This window comes from Bos indicus x Bos taurus, chromosome 5 (assembly GCF_003369695.1).
Source record: "Bos indicus x Bos taurus breed Angus x Brahman F1 hybrid chromosome 5, Bos_hybrid_MaternalHap_v2.0, whole genome shotgun sequence".
In the NCBI taxonomy this organism is placed as follows: domain Eukaryota; kingdom Metazoa; phylum Chordata; class Mammalia; order Artiodactyla; family Bovidae; genus Bos; species Bos indicus x Bos taurus.
In genome coordinates, this window is record NC_040080.1 from 64130655 (window position 1) to 64150031 (window position 19377).

The following is a 19377-nucleotide window of genomic DNA, read 5'->3' on the forward strand; positions in this document are numbered from 1 at the left end:
TAACTGCTTTGCAAGGTTGTCACAGACTGACCCAGACATGCCCATAGACACAGGCCACACATGAACAAGACAAAAAGGTGGAATGGAGTTTATACCATGTTGTACTGCTGGGGCGGAGAGACTGGCAGAAGGACTTGGGGACAGGAGCCTGGAGAGAACTGAACAGGCTGCGGAGAGGGCTGCAGAGCCGGGACTGGCTGTGGACCAGCAGTGAGACATGTGGAAAGGCAAGAGCAAAGGGAGGTATAAGGAGAGGCAGGGGTGGGGGTGCAGGTGAGGCAGAGAAGGGGAAGGAAAGGGAAGGAACAACAAGGTTAATTATAAGAGAAATTTCACATGAAGAGTAAGGCAGCTGAGCAGGCTGGAGACCAAGTCCTGGACTTGGTCTCTGACAAACAGGCAATCTCCTCTACCAGTACAGACTCACTGCAGACACTACCCCGTTAGCCACTCAGAACTCTGTAGCTGCTGTTTACAATCTTAGGACTCTCAGATCCAGGGTTTGCCGCCTGATTCTAAACACAGCTTTTTCCCTAAGCATTTTTCCTGGGCACAGGATTCCTGGGGAGCATAACCCGCCTTGAGAAGGGATTCCTGCTTCAGTAGGAAGGGTCATCTAAGGTCTAGCTCAGCTCTCCCAGGCAGGCTCCTGACTTCACACCACAGCTCTCTTGAAGGAGTGCTCATTCACAAGGATCATCTCCCTCCCGAGGGCAGAGAAGGAAAAATAAGCCAGTTCATGTGCTACTTCCTCCTGCTCCATGATTCTTCTGTGCTCCCCCAGGCTGAGAGAGCAGTATTAAAAATGCTCCCATAAGCAAACAGGGAGGGATTTAGGAATAAAATAGAAATAGCCTAGTTTTAGCTTCTGTTCCTTGGGTTCCTTCACTTGCCTCAAGCAGGAGGACTTGTTTATTAGGAACATGGTGTGTTCTAAACCAACTAATAGGGAGTTATTTTTTTCTCTCTTCTTCCCCTCCAGTCATTTCAATCACCTCATCAGCTCTCCAGTCATAGCTTCTGGAGCCCTATGAAGAGAGGGGGAAATAACACTGATATACACTGCTCATTTACATACACTTACCTCATAACAACCTCAAAATTATCTGATAGGGAGATAACGTGTATTTGCAATTAAGACAATAGGGCTCAGAGAAATTAAATCACATACCCAGGATCATACAGCTAATGTGGCAGAGCAGGGAGAGGAACCTAGTTTTGCCTGACATATGTTCTTTCCACTCCACTCCAGAATAGGGAAAAGGTAAAGGAAGAAGTCAAACAATTACATAAATATCTTGTTTGAATAATTCTCCTTCCTCCTTTCAAATTTAGAGTATTAAGAGTTAGTTGTGGGGGAACCAAGGCATCAAGATATATATCTACCTGCCATATATCTCCTGGGAGACCCTTTCAGAGGGGATTAACAGCTCAAGAGGCAGATAGTCCAAAAATTAGAAGACTCCCAACATGGAAAATACTCCTGATATCTGCATTGAATACAATGTAAATAATCTTGGAAAAAGTTACCGATTTTTGATTTTCGACTGTGTGACCTGAGTGAGATACTGCCACAGCCTTGAAAATAAGCTCTCAGCAACTCTGGCACACCTATTTTCTGGAATTGGTGACATTCCAAATATAACTGCTGGCCAACCTGCTCAGCATGAGCTACCTGTGCTGGTAACTTTTAGACCCATTTTCTATGATCCTAATCCATTTCTTCCTCTTGAGGGATGGCCTGCCATATTTCAGGCCTTACATTCTCTGGGGGACAATGGGAGACCTTAGGGACAGTGAAATGGTAAAATAACTGCCTGTTTTTCCTCATGTTTGTGAGTTTTGAATAAAAAGTGAAGAGAGGGATGGAGGTTCAACAGGGAGGGGATAAATGTATACCTATGGCTGATTCATGTTGAGGTTTGACAGACAAAATTCTGTAAAGCAATTATCCTTCAATAAAAGAAATTAATTAATTTAAAAAAAGTGAAGAGAAAAGAAACAATGCTCTTCTGTTCATCCTCTCCTGACTGAGGAAGGGAGTGGTAAAGGCAAGCGTTCTCAGTGCTATTTTTAAGTGAAATCTACCACTATCCTCAGCCACAGTTCTCTTCTTGGAGAGTCTCAAACTCCAGTTAGGGAACTTTGAAGAACTACAGGGAAGCCAAAGACTGGCCCTGGGGGACATGACTGCCACCTACTGGTGACTTCTGGGCTAGATCATTGCTCTTGGATGCTGCTGACTGGACTTCAGGGAGAGGCTCAGAGGACTCCTTTTCATAAGGTCTACTCTAAGTTAATTGGCCAAAAGGTAGCCACTGGTCCTTTAATCCTCACAATCACTCCCTGGTTTCAAACGTTCTACTCATATGTGATATGGAAGCCTGCTCTAACAGGAGGGGCTGCCAAGAAGGGAAAGAGCATAGTTTACCCGGAACTGTCCCCCAGGCCTGGGGCAAACGCTTGTTGCTACAAAGCTAAAGGTTTTTCTTCAAAAGGAAAAGCTTTAGGGTAAGCACAGTGGTGTGTGCGTGTGGTCACTTCCTTCATCCCCTGTTACATACCACTGAGAAATTAAATGGTAAGTATTCTGGGGTTTAACAACTTGAGTTTGGAGAGCCACCAGTGTTGAGAGACAGGGGTAAAGAGAAAGGAAGAAAGAAAAAGGCAATAGGAAGAGGAAGAAAGGGATAAAGAGAAAAGGAGATATATATATAGTGGGTATATATATATTATATATATATAATATATATATATATATATTAGCAGCTACCATGAGTGCTTCAGAGACACCAAAATTAACCAACATAAGATTTTTTAGTTTGGAGTTTGTGATCACAATTAAGTGCAAGAATAAATTTCTGAGATCTCTGTACCAAATAATGTTCCTCTGTCCCCAATTTACAGGACCTAAGCTAGCACTGTACTGCCTGGAGATGATCAGTCAATATCAACAACTGACCCACTGACTCTCAAGACTCAAGAAGCATGGAAAGAATCTGAGTAAAAGTTTGGGATTTAGGGCCAGTCACCTGAACAGTCTATCTAAAAGTTTTTCAGTCCCAAATGGTTATTCTCTTTACTTATCTCTTTATCCCCCTCCCACTCTTGCTGTCTGTTTCTAGATATGGATGGATGGAGGAGACAGATGGAAGACTAAGAGGGAGACAAGGAAACAGAACTGTATCAAAATACATACATTTTAGAAAACTCAAAAAAATATACTGGGACCTTAAAAAAGTAAAGCATATACACAGAAACAGCAGGGGATGGCCAGAGGGAGAGGTTCAGAGTTTACTCACTTACAGGTCTAAATTAAGACACAGATGGGGAGAGCACACACACATGCTATGCTTCAGTATGGAGTGAGGTAAGCTGATGTGAATGAGACTTAATGAGGTGGTAGAAAGATGGCAGGTGGTAGAATAAGAAAGAAAGTCAGGCCTATTATAGAGAAACTGATTAGGGACTGAGATGAAGGACTTGGAATGACTGGCATGTGTGTGAAGCTACAAAACAGAGTTTCCTAGATCTTCACTGTTCTTTATTTTAGTTTCATTTTCCAATATACTGAATGGGGTAGTGATGAGCCATTCTGGAGTGTTCCCTCTCTAGTTTCCAATCCTTGGGGTATCAGTGCTTAGGACTTCTTCTTGTACCTATGGAAGAGATCTACCTGAAGCCAAGCTGGACTGAGTACGGAGGTAAGAGAGTCTGGGAGGTGAAACGAGAACTTAAACTGCAGCAAAAAAAAGTACAGACATATTGGCTTCCTAACTACCAGAGAATATTTCAGGAGAAAGTGCAGGCTCTATTCACGGAAGAAAAGAGTAAGTGAAGATCTCAGCACAGTTCTCCTCAGAGTATTAAAGAGACTTTAAACCTAAAACACGTAGGAGGTTCCAGTTTAAAATAGGATCTGATTCTTATGCTGATCACTTGCATGGTCTCCACAAAAGCAAAACTTTCTCAAACCCTAGTTGGTACCAATGTCCAACAGCCCCACAACAGAAAGAGAAAAAGAGCTCTTTTATGGCATGGGAAACAAAGACAACACTGGGGGGGGGTTTGTGGTTGGGCTTCCTAGATGGCTCAGTGGGTAAAGAATCCATCTGCAATGCAGGAAATGCGGGTTTGATCCCTGGGTGGGGAAGATCCCTTGGAGAAGGAAATGGCTATCCACTCCAGTATTCTTGCCTGGAGAATCCCATGGACAGTGGAGCCTGGCGAGTTATAGTCCTTGGGGTCACAAAGAGTCAGACACAACTGAAGTGACTGAGCATGTGCTTATGGTACAATGAGTCTTGATAAGTGTTATTTACTTTTCCCCAAACACCAATATATAAATATTTGTTTATGGCTCAACAGTCATATAAATACATTCAGCTAGACTATGGTGGGAGCTGTGATCTTTTCAAGCTCCATGTATGGATGTAGGAAGTAAAATCACCTTGAAATTACACAGGATGTAGAGGGAGACAGAATACAGCAGAAATATGGGATAGGGTAAAAGATCCCGCTGACAATTCCCAGAATGAAGAGAAGGAAATATAAAGCGGTGGGGGGGGGGGGGGGGGGGGGGGGGCGGAAAAACCTCCCAGGCTGACTCTACTAAGAGCCCTTTGGCCAAACCTCTGCCCTTACTCCTCTCTCCCACAACAAACAAATAAGAAGTGGGGGAGGGAGAGGCATGTCTCCAAAAACAGATCTTTCCTGCCACCCACAGTACAAGAGACATGACTGTACTTCCAGAGCTTGCTTGAATCAGAGTTGGGGCGGGGGGTGCTCCAACACTGAGTGCTGACTCACCTGTGAAATCATGTGATTATTCAAGGGTGGCTGTTGTTGAGGCGTGGGTGGGAGAGCAGGAAGTTGCTGCTGCTGCTGCTGCTGTTGTTGGGCAGTACAAGGGAGAAGGCCCCGGACAGACTGGGATGAGGTGACCTGGTTGCACACTTCTGGGGCACCTAGCGCCATACCTAAGGCAAAGAGGAGACCCAGCAAGAGTTGTAAGCACAAGCCATGAACATACCACCCCTGGAGGGTCCAGTCATAGGGCCTGACTCTTTCCTTGCTGTCTTCCTCGTCATTCCCCTTCTGTCTATATCCCACTCTCTTAGGAGATCCATGCATGAGCACAGATGCATTTCAGATGTCCTATTGATGGCAATCCTCATCTTAGCCGGTTTCCACTCCCCAGTGTCCATAACCATCTTGACTGTCAAGGTTAGGTTTTGAAAATGAACCCCTGGAGTGCCTAGAATCTGTCCATCACGATTAGACAGCTGGAAAAATGAATGTTTGCTTCCTGGGAAGGTATATATTCCTAGTCCCTTAAGAGACCTGTCTTCTCTTTTCATTTCTTCTCAACTTGCAGCATCTCATAAAAGTTGCTGAAGGCAACCTCCAAGTACATGCCTGTGCACACACCACCCCCGACACAGCCATAATCCAACTACTCCCCTCATTTCCAGGCTGTCCAAGTCATGAATGCATTTACTCAAAATACTTTTACAGAATATGTACTACGTGAGGCACTGTACAATGAACTGAGGATACAAAGGTAAAGGAAACACAGTCCTTGCCCTTGAACAGTACAGGATCTTCCAATGGAGACAGACATCCACGTGATTACAATCTGATAAGGATAAAGGGCTTCCCTTGTGGCTCGGCTGGTAAAGAATCCACCTGCAATGTGGGAGACCTGGGTTCCATCCCTGGGTTCTGAAGATCCCTTGGAGAAGGGAAAGGCTACTCACTCCAGTATTCTGGCCATGGAGAATTCCATGGACTATATAGATCATGGGGTTACAAAGAGCTGGACACAACAGAGCGACTTTCACTTTCAAGGATAAAGGATGCATCAGTGACATGAATAAAGTTGTATGAAAGCAAAGATTAGGAACCATAACTCTTGGGAGGGTTAGAGGGAAGGATTTAAACAAGAAGTGGCAGAAGAGATAGGTTTGAGGGATGAACAGAGACTTTTCAGGCTGAGAGGAGACAAAGCTAATGCCATACTCAGAAAATGGTTGGAGGGTCAGGAGAGGATGAACGTTCGAAAGTAAGACTGAGATGGCAAACTGGAGTCAGGAAGTTATGCTATATTAAGTAATTTGGATTTTATTACACAAGAAATGCAGAACCATGAATGTTTTTAAGGGAGGACTGATGTGATTAGATCTATGTTTTAGATTAATAAACTAGCTCAAAACAGGGTTGAGAATAGGAAATTCCCTGGCAGTCCAGTGGTTAGGACAATGCACGTTTACTGCTGAGGGTCCAGGTTCAACCTGGGGTTGGGGAACTAAGATCCCTGCAAGCCGCACAGTGCGGTCAGCTGAGGGTAAAGCAGGGAGACCAGCTTGAATAAAGGCAGAGACAGTGGGATTAGAAAAGAGGTAACAGAGAAGCATAAACAGAGGCAAAGTCTTTGCCACTACTGATGTCTTTTGAGGAAAAGACCAACAGAACTTTGGGGATGAAAGTCAAGAAATTCTTCAGAGGCAGGAGGATGGTGAAATAGCGACTTACTGGGTAAAAAGAGCTGAATGGCCCTCTGCTAAGAGTGCAGCAGAAATCGATGGAGAAAAGTTACACAGCAGCTCAGGAGAGCTGATGGGTGCTCCCAGGCTAGAAGGTGGAACTCATGCTCCTTTTCCATGACTGGGCTCCAGAGAAGCAGTTGCAGCAGTGATGCTTAAAATTTCAAGCCTATTGGCTGCTACCAATTAATTACAAAAATACAAACTGTAAGGTTCCCTCTACTTTACAAACCCTCTTTATAGTCTCAGGGGCCTCAGAATCATCCTTATTTTAGTACACAACCTGAACCGGGGTTGACACGGCTGTCCCGCCTTGGTCAGAAATCACGTAATAATCTAATCCCAATCAGTTTTTTTTTTTCAATTAGGAAAAAAGGTTAGAAAGGAAATCAGAGAAGGAACTCAAAGGACAATGGATCCAAGAAATAAAACTTCCCCTCATCTGGCTGTGTTAGGTTTCTGGGACACAATATGGGACAAGTGTTTTGTTAAAAGTAACTATCAGTGATGTTTTGCAGAAGATACACAAGCAGTGATGGAAGGAGAGAAGCTGTGGTACCTGGCCTGGAAATCCTTCCTGCACTGCCACCTTTGCTGCTCCCGATGCTGTCACCCCGGGTGAGGATGGAGATTCCACTGAAGCTGCTGGCTTTGGTGACAGGGGGCCGCATGCTCCGGACAGAGCCATCGGAGTCCGTGCTGCTCCAAGGCCGCGGCTCCAGGGATTTGAGTTCGCTGTCTGTGCTGCTCTGGCGGCTGCTTGAGGTGCGGCTCAGCCCCTCACGGTTCCCCCTGCAGAGACCACAGTGGTCAGAGCACCTCCCACCTACCACTTCAGCAGAAGGGCTAGGAGAGAGTTCATTTCTATTCTTTCAGTAACAGAGAAGGGGTGAGGGTTGGGGAGAATGGACACTGACTTCGTGTTAGTTGGCTGGCCAACCAAGACTTGATGGGAGCAGACAGAACAAGATCCAGTACAGTACAAAGAGCACAGAGGCAAATCTGGAAGACAGTGCGCTGGCAACTAGTTCAATACAGCAGACCAGAGGTGGACGGGAAACCATGTACATGATGCTGAGATTGGCTGCGGTCTCTTCCCCTGGCCCTGCAGGGATCCCACACATGCAGGAAATAGTGGGGAGCATAGGAGTACCAGTTCCTTCTGAGAGTTCTTGAAACAAAAGGACTCCAAGAAGTTACTATTGCTAGAAGGCAGGAGTAGCCAACAACATGGATAAATCTCACATCAGGTCTTCCATACAACACATGTCTGAGCCAGCAGAGATGTTGCTTACAGCCACTTTTTCAGGGTTGGGAAGAAGAGTATATTGACTAAAGGGGCACTGAGTCTAATAAAGAGAAAACTCAGTCTGATAGTCTGGAATCAACCCAACCTGTTTTGTGGAAGTCTTGTGTTAGTATCTGAGAACAATTTATTTCAGGGTCTCTAAAGGCTGACATCCTCAGCACAATCAGGTAAACATATCCTTAGGACTCAGGATGGCAAAGAGGAGGGGGCTGCCTGCCTAGTTGCCTCCATATTAATAACACTGTTGCCCTAGGTAAGGCACAAGGCTACTAAGAAAAGGGATTCATCCTCTTATTTTACTCTGGAAACATCAGGGTTAGCCTGATACTATAATCACTTTAATTATAAACAGCTGTGCTCCTCAAGCTATCTGAGGTTAGCCTGAAAACCCTCAGTATTGACTCTTACTGCCACTTAATTGATAAGCAATCAACAATCAGGAATTTTCCTTTCAGATCCCCCACCACTCCAGTAACTAATGACCTAAGAAAACCAAATGATAACAATTATAACAATTTTGATATGTATGCCGGGGAGCAATTGACCAACAATCATGGTAGCTTGGGTTCCCTCCTTTTCCCACCCAAAGCAAACAGAATACTCTATCCCAAAGCCCACAGCTCTTCAAAGACATCAGGCTCAGAGTTATTCTAATAAAGAAAGTTATTTTTCTTAAGGGGGTAATATTAAAGAAAATACTTTTCTTTATTAGAATATCTATTCCAAAGATACTGTAGGGAAAATAGACAAAATATCTGCTAGGGTCACTATTTTAGTTTTTAGTCAATCATGGGGGGCTAAGACACATTGACCTAGATGGTTAGGGACATGCTAATTCTCTGAATCTTAAGTAAATGTATTGATACATATAACCTCAATGCTTCTCTCTATACAGTTAGAATAGAAGACTGGAAAATATTAATGTTTCCCCAATGCTTTACCCCCTTTTTCTTGGGGATGTCCAAAGTAGAATGGGAAACAAGACATAAGAATAACTCAGGGACTCTCCAGGAAGAGAACCAACCTGAAATAAGAGCCAACAGCTCAAATCTACTGACTGGACTCAATAAAGATGTGTTTGTCTGTGGGATGTGGGAATACAGCAGCACCAATTAATGAGGCTGCTCATTAGACACTAGAACTTGAATTCTGCAAGACAAGCCCTAATGGCCTTTTATATCTAAATTAAACACTATACTTTCTATTAGAGCAATTCTGCCATTTATGTTCTTTTTCTACCAGGGATAGGCAGTGAAATGAGTCGACTTTAAACCAAACACGTGGAAAACTTGAGCCAAACTGGCAGCACTTCTGTACTGATCCAGTCCCCCCAAGACAGTAATGGCTTAGTGCTCAAATGTGGACTGTCTGATGATCTTCTAACCTGGGTTAGTACACTACACCCCTGAGAGTTGGAGAATCTAAGTTGAGTCTGGACTAGGAAGACAGATCAATTCTATTCCTCTACAACTAAAGCTAATCTCTAGTCACATCTTTGTACTTCACTAAAAATAAGGCAATTAGGGAAAGTCACTAGATCTAATTCTAAGCACTGGACTGGACTGTGTATGTGTCGGTGAGATGGAGGTGAAGGACAGAGACAGTCACACTTGATAGCACAAACAGGAGATGACTTAGTTTTTACAAGTAAATTTAGTGCTGGTGAAAAGTCCTGTTTATTGGTCTTGGGTAGAGAGGCCCATGAAAGAGGTGGCAATAAGCATCAGTAAACCTCAGGTAGCTTATTTATCAGTGGCGCAGTGGAGTAGAATCTTCCAAAGAACAGAGAAGTTGCCATAGTTATTATTATTATTATCCACATTATTGCTAACGGAGATAATGGAATCTGATATATCAGTATTCGTTTCACACACCTGGGAAGAAAGGTTTAAAAGTTAGAGAAAATCAGCTTCTAATCATTTGAGCTCTGGACTAGTACCCAAATAGAGGAAGAAGCTACCCCCTGAAGAGTCCACGGAGCTGCATTTTAGATGACCTAGATCTTTAATCAAAACTCAGTATGGAAAGCAGTAGCTTAAAAGGAGGTATGGACAGGAGAAGGCTGCACCTGCTCACTAGCTCCTTCAAGCTATTATCTGCACAGTTTGATGCAGCCTGATGCTCCACGGCACTAATAAGGGCATCATTCTTACCAGTGAATCAATTAGGCGTGATATTTATAGACAGCTTGTGTAGTGTGGTGAAAAGAACACTGGTGGACAGAGTCAGTCCCAGTTTTGCCACTTACAGCCATGTAAACTTAGCTAGCTACTTAATCTCTCTTGCTTTTGTTCTTTTACATGTAAACCAGCTCACCAAATCAGGATATTCAGAGAATTCAATGAGATACAGTATACTGTGGCAACTATAAAGTGCTGCACATTGTCACACACACTTTTAATTTAAAAGTTCTGTTTATTAAAGGTATTCTGGAATAGTTGCGGAGTAAGATTTTTTTTAAGGGGGACTCTATCTTGACTACCACTGACGACACAGAGCCCTTTTGCCTGGGCTTTCAGATGGATCTCAGGGCAGGCTGGTCTAGAAGAAAGAGTTCAGAGATGTGGAATGGGAGATAACTCTCCTTCCCAAGAAGGGTTGAAATCTTGCTATCCCAATTTCCACATGGTTTAATTAGCTCTAGAAAGGGTGATAGAGAAGGGACTAGTAAAAGTACTTCAGTAAAGGACTTTAGTAAAAGTACTGGGGATGACAGTTGTAACTAATGTGTGTTAGTGAGCACATATCAAGCTTAGGGGGCTTCCCTGGTGGCTCAATGGTAAAGAATCCACCTGCAGTGAAGGAGACCTGGGTTCAGTCCCTAGGTTGGGAAGATCCCCTGGAGAAGGGCATGGCAACCCACTCTAGTACTCTTGCCTACAGAATCCCATGGATAGCAGAGGCTGGCAGTCTGCAGTCCATAGGGTCGCACAGTTAGACACGACTGAAGCGACTAAGCAAAAGCAGCATCAAGCTTAGGATTGAGAAAAGACATAAACCCTTTGCAAAGAGTGAGACCTGAATCCTAGCATTAAATTGTCAGGTTTTCTGTACTCTATAGTTTTTCTGTTGATAAAATGGAAAGTATATACCTAAAATGAGTCGGTGTCAGGATACGGTCCTAAAGTGCTTCTTTCACGTTGCCTTTGTAATTGTCTGGGATGGAATTGAGAGACTGAGATGAAGGGAGAAGCTCACAACTGCTTTGTGGAAAACGGAGAATATGAGGCACAGGAGAAGTTAGTACAGTAGCTCTCAGAAACATTAAGAGTAAGTCATGGACAATTATATAAAGGACATGCCCTAAGTCCATTCTAAGGCCTTTCTGAGCTCATCTTACATGTTACATTTTCCAAAGAGAAAACCACACAGACAGAGGTGTTCATATATTTTTTAAATATGTGTGTGTACTATTCCTTCTTAAGGATACAAAACATTCCCCTATGCTGGGTGAGGGATAAGTTCTTCACCTCTTTCCATAGATTTGGAAAAAGCAGCCAAAAGACACCTGTTCTTTTACCTTAATAGGCTTCCCTTGTGGCTCAGCTGGTAAAGAATTCACCTGCAATGCAGGAGACATGGGTTCGATTCCTGGGTTGGGAAGATCCCCTGGAGAAGGGAAAGGCTACCCACTCAAGTATTCTGGCGTGGAGAATTCCATGGATTGTATAGTCCATGGGGTCGCAAAGAGTCAGACATGACTGAGCGACTTTCACTTTCAAACACATGCTGAAATCCTCCAAAAATGCTCAGTTTCAGCAAACTTCTGAAACAGAGCAGTACCTATCCTAAACATACTTATTTGGTCCCCTTCATCACCTATCCAGGACTTACAGCGAAATCAGCAACAATAAAAGTAAAGTCATTGAGCACTAGCCATTTTTTTTAAATGGGGAAAATATCCAATGTTGCAAAAACCACAAACTGACTTGTTCCACAAGCAGCCATGCATGGAGCAAACTTACTCCGCTGAAAAGATTACAGCAAAACAAAATAAAATTAAAACAAACAAACAAACAAAAACAAGGAGAGATATAGACCACACAGAGGTACCTAAAAATCTGCCTTCTCTTGTGAGAGCTAGAAGAAAAGGCTTCTTTGGAGAGTCTGTTGGTTAACATCAAAGAAAAGCATCATTACAGGATTATATTAACCTCACTGACAAAGCTCAATGAGAAGCAGGGAACATGCTAAGTGGTACTAACCTGATGTCATTTAGATATCCGTTCTGGCCAGTCTAGGTGAAGGGGAGAAAACGGAAAATAACTTATAAGAAAACAGCATGGCATAACCAAAAAGGGTGTCCATGATGCTATGAATACCCAAGGTCCTCAAACCAAGCTCACCCCCCAACAGGGAGAGAGGGAGCAGGGACAGGATGACCCACACCCACACACCCAATCTGACTTCTCACCTTTAATGGGAAAGCGCATTCAGAGTTTTTAGCCTTCCCACAGAGTGTTAAAAGAGAGGTCAATGAAGGTAGGAGTATGGAAAGGAGAAAGAGGAAAGTATTAACCTAACTATTAATTCCTTTTTAGTTCTAAATTTATTCTCTCTATAGGTAAGCTGAGCATAATAACTGGTGTGCTTGGTCCTAAAGAGTATTCAAAGAAAGGGAAAAGGGAGAGAAGAGAAAAAAATTTAGTTTTTTTTTAGAAATCATCCTCAATCTCTATCCCATTTCTGTCCTCTACACTGGCCAAAATGAAAGACATTCTGACCTGACACCCAAGGAGAGTAAGAAATTGGGGAAGCAGGTACTTTTCAGAGCCTAGAAAAAATGAGAAAATTAAAAGCCTGAAACATTCCTTTTGGGGATCATTTCCTGACAAAGCCACTGAGCTGAGTGAAGTGAGCATTATGGTGGACTCCCAAGCCTTAGAAAAAGGTACAGAGAGTGTCCAGCTGCTGAGAACAGGGGCCTTCGTGCAGAGCAGAGCCTGAGTGGGGCAGCTTTCCCAAACACAGCTCAGCTCCAGAGAAGGCTGTAGCAGCAGCATTTCCATCCAAACACCCTTCTTGCCACTTCCCTTTCTTTTTGGACTGCCTCTTCCTCCCCTCTGCGGCAACCCACAACTCCACCCTTAATCAGTTGCCTTTGATTGGCCAGGTTCTTTCCTCTCCACATGGGAAATCTTTGCCATATAGTAGGCTTTGGCCATTTCCCCCTGCCTAGACCTTTTGAGATTCCTGATGCCTCTACCACAGCAAGAGTTAGGAAGTGCTAAAATGAAAATGATAAATTCATAAGGATTTAACAAAGAGTACACATATTAGTAGAGGCTTGAGAGACTAAATATCAGAGAAAAAGGAAAGAAGAGCTTCCTTTGTTATGGTAATAGAGATATATTCCAGTGTTGTACATAATAAGCCCTAATATCCTATGAAAAGTTACTTGTGCTTTCAGAATGGCTTTGCTAATGGCTGGCATGGTGGAACAGTCATTTTCCATGTGTCAGTGAAGCAGAGGAGCACATCACAGGTAGCTATGCTATGATGTCACGGGAACTTCTTAATTTAAAAGGCCCAGAGCAGAGCAAGCTATGGAGAGGTGGTTTACTTAAGGGGTTAAGAGCATTGACTCTGGAGCCAAGGACTGCCTGAATTCAAATATCGGGTCTTTCACTAAATAGTGGTGTGATCATAGGTTACTTAACCTCTTCATGCCTCAGTCCCTCATTTCTAAAATGAGGAAGATAATGTAACCTATCACATAGGCCTAGTGTGAAGATTAAATAAATTTATGTGTGCAAAGTGTTAAGGACAGGGTCTGAAAGATAATAAGCACTGTATGAATGTTTGCTATTAACTTCCACCATTCTGCCCTGTCCACAATTTAGGGTCCTCACCAGCTGTAGCCATGTACAAATGACCACTCTCCTAGCATTCCACTCAACTGATTTTCAGATAAAGTTAGAAAAACCCTCTCTGGGCCACAGTTGAATAACTGGGAGGATGGGTTTTTCTGACTCAGAATGGAAGGCTACATTACATAAGAAGAGTCCTTCTCCTCAGACTTTAGGCCAGAAGGTTTGCTGCGTATCTGACCACAGGGAGGCTCCTTGGAACAACTGTGTCTTCCAAGACAATGGAACAAGTTCACAGAGGAGTTCGGTTTTTATAAGTTAGAGACAATATTTTTCTGAGCTAGGTGATGATGAGAAGATACATTATTTTTTTTTGTCTTGATGAGGGAGAGTGAGGAAGTGGGAGGGGAGCAGTGTGCATCTAAGTATTGATTAGAATTGGCCATCTTCTGATGACAAAGGGAGGCTGGCTCTTCTTCGTTTGCTAATTTGACTGTAAGATGGTGCTACTATCTGGATCATACATTTTCTGGAGATTTGTTTCTCTCTTGCCTTTCCTGAATTCCTCCTATACTTCTGTTCAGTCTGGTAGGCAAAGGCCACCAGACACAGGGATACCAAGTATATCTGATATGGCCAACAGTTCTTAAGAATAAAGTTGCCCATAACAACTCATGTTGCCTTTTGGTCCATGGAGCAGGCCTATTCTAAGAAACAAGGTAAGAAATATAGGAAGAAAGAGACTTCCTATTCAGGTCAAGACTGTACGGAATAGTGAGTATACCCTCTGTGCGTGTGGAATGTGGAGCTCAGAGAATGGATGCCACATCTGTGCTCTGATAATCACCAACATAGCCTAAAAATGAGCCAGACCAAACAAGATGAATGTATACAGGCTGTGTGGACACTAAGTCTTCCACTTAGAAGCAAAGACACCTAAAATAGATAGTGGAAGTGAAAGAGGGTAAACGGGAGGAGGGTTTGACAGGCAAGATCCAGGGCCCTTCCGTAAGCCCTGCCAAAACCATTTCTATTTTCAGTCTAATCAAATCTACCAAATTCAGCCACTCCATTTGTTCTCTTTATAGGTCATATGCATTAACGATAATATGAATAAAAATCTGCAGCTTCCTAATAAGCTACATTTAATTTTAGAGATCAAATATGGGGCTGGCTGATGTTGGTTAAAAACAAAATCAGAAAAAAACAACAAAACATATATGGAGGGTTCATTCCATTCACAGTTCCAAAGATTAAGAGCTAAAAGCTAGGGGCTGACAACTCTCAGAAGCTACACTTACCTCTCGGGCAAATATTCTCTCTCGGACCCTTTGATATTCCTCCTCTCTCTCTTCTATTGACTTGCTCCTCCTTCCATCCTGCAATGGAACTCTGATCTAGATCGATGAGCAGAATTAAGCTAGTTAAGTTCTCCTCGTACTGCAAGCTCACTGCACACCAGCAAGGAAGAGAAACCGGGAGAGTTTATAGTTGCCATCAAAAAAATGGAAAAAAAAAAGAAATAAAATTTCCAGTGTTGGACAGGTTTCACTGGGTACATCTGACCATGCAGTTTGGGAGATCAGGTTTTCTGGATGGTTGGGGCCTCACCAGCTCCCCACCCCCCCAACCAGAGTATCAAGAACAGTAACTTTTGATAAGGATTAGGTTGCTTCCTTATGTAGCAGGGTACTTTCCAGTCAGTAAGGATGAAGAGAATCGCCCACAGAATAAACAGCATTGCTTTGGAGGGAAAGCAAGGGATAGGAGGAAGCTAGAAAAGGAGAAGAGACAGGTATTTACCAGAGCTAAATTTAGAAGAGTTTTTACAGAACTAGCACCTGATCTTATCCCTTCTTTAGTCACTGATGCCATGGCCTGTAGATCCAAGTCACACAGAGCTCAGCAAAGAGGGCCTTGCAAGTGAAAGCCCAAGGGCAAAGCTAAACTCAGAGTTTAAGCATTTTTTCTCACCTTAACTACAGCTACTGGAGGGAGGGAAAGGGTGAGAGCTTACAGAAATATATAGTAGAAAGAGAACACAGCAGCACGAAGAAGGAAAGAGAAGGAAAAGGAGAACAGAAAGAAGGACGGACAGGGAAGGGCAGACAAACGAGTGCCGCAAGGAAAGCGAGAAGCTCAGTGACAGAACAGAGGACAGAGAGCCCTGCATTCTCAGAAAAACGTAGTCAGGAGACCAGAGGGGATGGCTGGGCAGACCGCCACCTCTGCAAGCCTACCCCCCACTCTCCACCACCATCTTTTCCCCTCTTAGCCTGGGAGTTGTGAGCACTGTCCTGGGTAGGATGTTACAGAATGTCCTTTTTCCATACTGCTCTTGAAGGCAAAGTGTTCTGAGGGAGGTAAGTCATCAAATGCATGTCATCAGGTTATAAAAGATTCTGACCTTCAATCCAGAGGCTTTTAAAAGTTTCAATGAAACTTTAAAGTTTCAAATGAAGCAACCAAGGAGACCACTGGTCTAGGCTGATCTTCCTGATCTTCACCAATTGCCAGAAGTAAGCATAATTTCAGGAGTATCAACTTTTGACTAGATGTAGTTCTCACTAGCCTAAAGAACCTAAATTCTACTAAATGTCCTTTTTACCAATCCCATGCCAAGAAGATAAAGGACCTCAAGTGCTATATTGTCCTTAGCCTCTAGGACTGGTTAACCAGTGGCAGAACAGATAGAGCATAATGGGCTTTGAGGTCAGGCACAATCTCAGCTCTGCTACCTCCAAGTAATGTCACTGGCAACTAATTTAACATTTCCTAGCTCAGTTTACTTATATTTAAAACGGGGCTAATAATCCCCATCTAGACTGGGTTGTGGAGAGGATTAAATGAGATAATGAATATAATGTATTTAGAACAGAGGCTAGCAGAGGGAAAACACTCAATGAAATAGCAATTACTGTGTTTATTATTAATATCACAGACAGAAAGTGCATAGAGCCTACCCTATTATGGATCAAGCCTGAAGCCGAGAGATGAAAAGTTCACAGTAGGGAGAGATTCCATCCCACCCCAATGTGCCTCTAGGCCTGAATAATTCCTGATCCACAGAAAAGGGGTTTTGGGAAAATGGAGAGAAGGGCATCAGGATGGAAAGGCTCTTTCTCGTTTTTAAATTTTATTTGTCTTTTGTATGTTTCATTGTTTTCAATCAGACCCAGCATGTTTGTCCACAATAGATAATGGCACTTTTCTCAAAAGGACTCCCTCAAATACTCAAGTAGCAAGCAGGAAAAGTCCTGGTCTCAGGACCAGACAATATTGAGAGGAAACTAATTTTGACTCTAGAGGTAAGATATTATTAGAGTTATCATGAATTAGCAAGACTAATTTTATTGGCTTTACCCCACCATATTATTTAAACTGTAATCCTGGTTCTCTACCTAACCTCCTTTGGAGGCCAAGCAGAAGCAGGCTGGATCTTAACCCCGTATGAGGCTAGGAAACTAACTCCAAATAATCACTATGTGAAGGATGCGCTAGAAGTCAGGGCAAAAGCCAGGCCCATAAATGAAGGGATGGGGCAGACTTTTCACTTTTCATTCCCACAGGAGTGGATCAAAATGGGGATACTGCCTGAGGTTTCAAGCGTCAAAAGCCAAACTGACTCACTCACCTTGCTGGAAGGAGTTGGGAAAAGAATAATGGGTTTGCAGAAAGGGATCAGAAACACCTTTACAAGTGGGTAAATCAGATAACAATTTTCCCAGTTCAAGGCTAGCTCTGAGACAGGAAGAGTGCAAGTGGGATAAAAGTAGCTTTGGGTAGTTCCCAAAGAAATTCCTAACTATTAAAGAAAAAAAGAATGGAGCCATCAGTTGAATCAAGGTTGAAGCAGGGAGGGACCTTGCTTTGTCCCAAAATGAAGTGGAGTTAGAAGTCAGTGGCAGAACCAGGGAGTTCCAGGCCAAATGAGAAAACCCAGCAAACCTCAGCACCATGTCACTCTGGGGCTAAGAGGGTGGCATTTAGCTCAACAAGTGTACTTAATCCTCAACATTAAGCTAAAGCCAACTCAGTGTAGCTCAAGAGTTTCCTTCCATACTAAGATATTTTGAGTTTTCTCCATCCCACAAAAACTCTTCTCCCCTCCCAGTTTCTCTTACTGCAATCTCTCTGTATAGACCCAACCCTTTCCAGTCTTCACCTGGTTATCATCTCGGTCCATACTGGCATCATCTCTCTTAAGAATGAATCTCTGTTGAAATTCTGTATTCTTCTCATCCTTTATATGTTCTGAGAATCTCTGTTCAGGGCTGGGATTGGGAGAGAAATGTGGAAGGAAGGGAAGAAAGACTCTTCTGTTAGGAAGCAGACCTTCTATACAGTTCTCTTAAATTCCACAACTCCCACCCAGGAAATTTCTGAAGTCAGGCATTGCAAAAGTCATGTGAAAGTTTTAATCAAATCCTCAAGGACTGTTCTTTATACATTTATAACTTACCTTCTTCCACAGTTACTCCTATCCTATCACTAAAGGTGAAGAGAGCCAGGGGCCAGTCTTCACAAAATGCCAATGCCCCTAGAATCCATCTCCAAGGCTTCAAAAAGAGTAGAACTTGACAATATAACCTACCCACTCCCTCCACTGCTCCCTCTCCAGAAAGAGAAATCCTGCATCTTCCTCTCCCACCCTAGAGCTATCCTAGGGAAGTCTTCCCAATCTGTGGTTTCCTCCCTTACATTCTTGTGTTACTGGTTTTGTTGATGATGACAGCTTTTCCAGTTTGATCTACATTGTGGTCCATCCCAAAATAGGCAGCTACCCGGTGTAATAGCATCCGGTGATATGAGGTCATCTGAGGGAACTTCTTGAACTGGTTGCTGCAGGGAAACCCAGGGGGGAAAAGTGAAATAAGAACAAATAATAGCCCATTGTAATTATTCTTACAAGTGTTGAAAGTGGAGAAATTCCTATGAGACATTATTATAAGGAAGATAGATATTTACTCAATGGTAACCAAACAAGTTCTCTTAGCTTTATCTACAGTACTGTGTAGATCCCTCTGACCCACTATCTTCATTAAGACTGCTCCTTAGACAAAGAGCCCTAGGTCTCAACCACCTGGATGATATTCTACAAATAAAAAAGGGAGAAACTTAAGAATAGTGAAATATGGGACAAAGGGCTAGCTGTTGAAAAGATATAAATATTTTTCAACTCAAGTCTAAATGATAATTTAAAAACTTGATTTAGTTTCCACACATATACATTTTGATTCATTGTGATTATGTCTTCCCAACTCCTCCTGGTTCCTAGTGAGTTATTACTTCAAAATTCAGACTTTAAGGGAACGATAAAAGAGGGATATCCTTAAATTTTACCTAAATTTCTTTCCAGTACTCCCTCCCACCTCTAAGGTGTATTTCATTCAAGTAACTTACTTGTTGTCATTAATAAAGTCCAGAATCTCCTGTTCTAATTTTAGCAGCATCATTCTGTCCCTGTTTAAAAAAGATTAAAACAAAACAAAAGGCAGCCCTCCATAGACACTGACACAAGGATTGAAAACACAACCTGCTCACTATAGAAGCTTAAGGGAGGGATAAATCCAAACTCCAAGAGTGGATCAAAAATGTAAAGGCTGCCAACCTCACTACCCTGTCTTATGTTACTTTAAAAAAACAATCAAGCCTCCTAATCATGTCCTCTGTTTCCCTTATCAGAAACCTAATTCTGTTGGCAGTCATAGTC

At 42.9% G+C, this 19377-nt stretch overlaps 1 protein-coding gene across 17 annotated transcripts in view; it reads right to left on the reverse strand.

Moving 5' to 3' along the window:
- Positions 1–19377, reverse strand: part of R3HDM2 (R3H domain containing 2) — a 160320-nt gene that overhangs the window by 15571 nt on the left and 125372 nt on the right. For 4 of the 17 annotated variants that reach the window (XM_027542320.1, XM_027542305.1, XM_027542303.1 and 1 more), the window contains 9 exons: positions 19068–19127; positions 18366–18506; positions 17830–17938; positions 14966–15061; positions 12060–12091; positions 11908–11961; positions 7105–7337; positions 4810–4979; positions 96–197 (listed from right to left, as the gene is read on the reverse strand). In XM_027542320.1, coding sequence (XP_027398121.1) covers positions 96–197; positions 4810–4979; positions 7105–7337; positions 11908–11961; positions 12060–12091; positions 14966–15061; positions 17830–17938; positions 18366–18506; positions 19068–19127 — 997 coding nt within the window. The remainder of the gene's footprint in view (positions 1–95; positions 198–4809; positions 4980–7104; positions 7338–11907; positions 11962–12059; positions 12092–14965; positions 15062–17829; positions 17939–18365; positions 18507–19067; positions 19128–19377) is intronic. The other 13 variants (XM_027542310.1, XM_027542309.1, XM_027542308.1 and 10 more) reach the window with 9 other exon arrangements.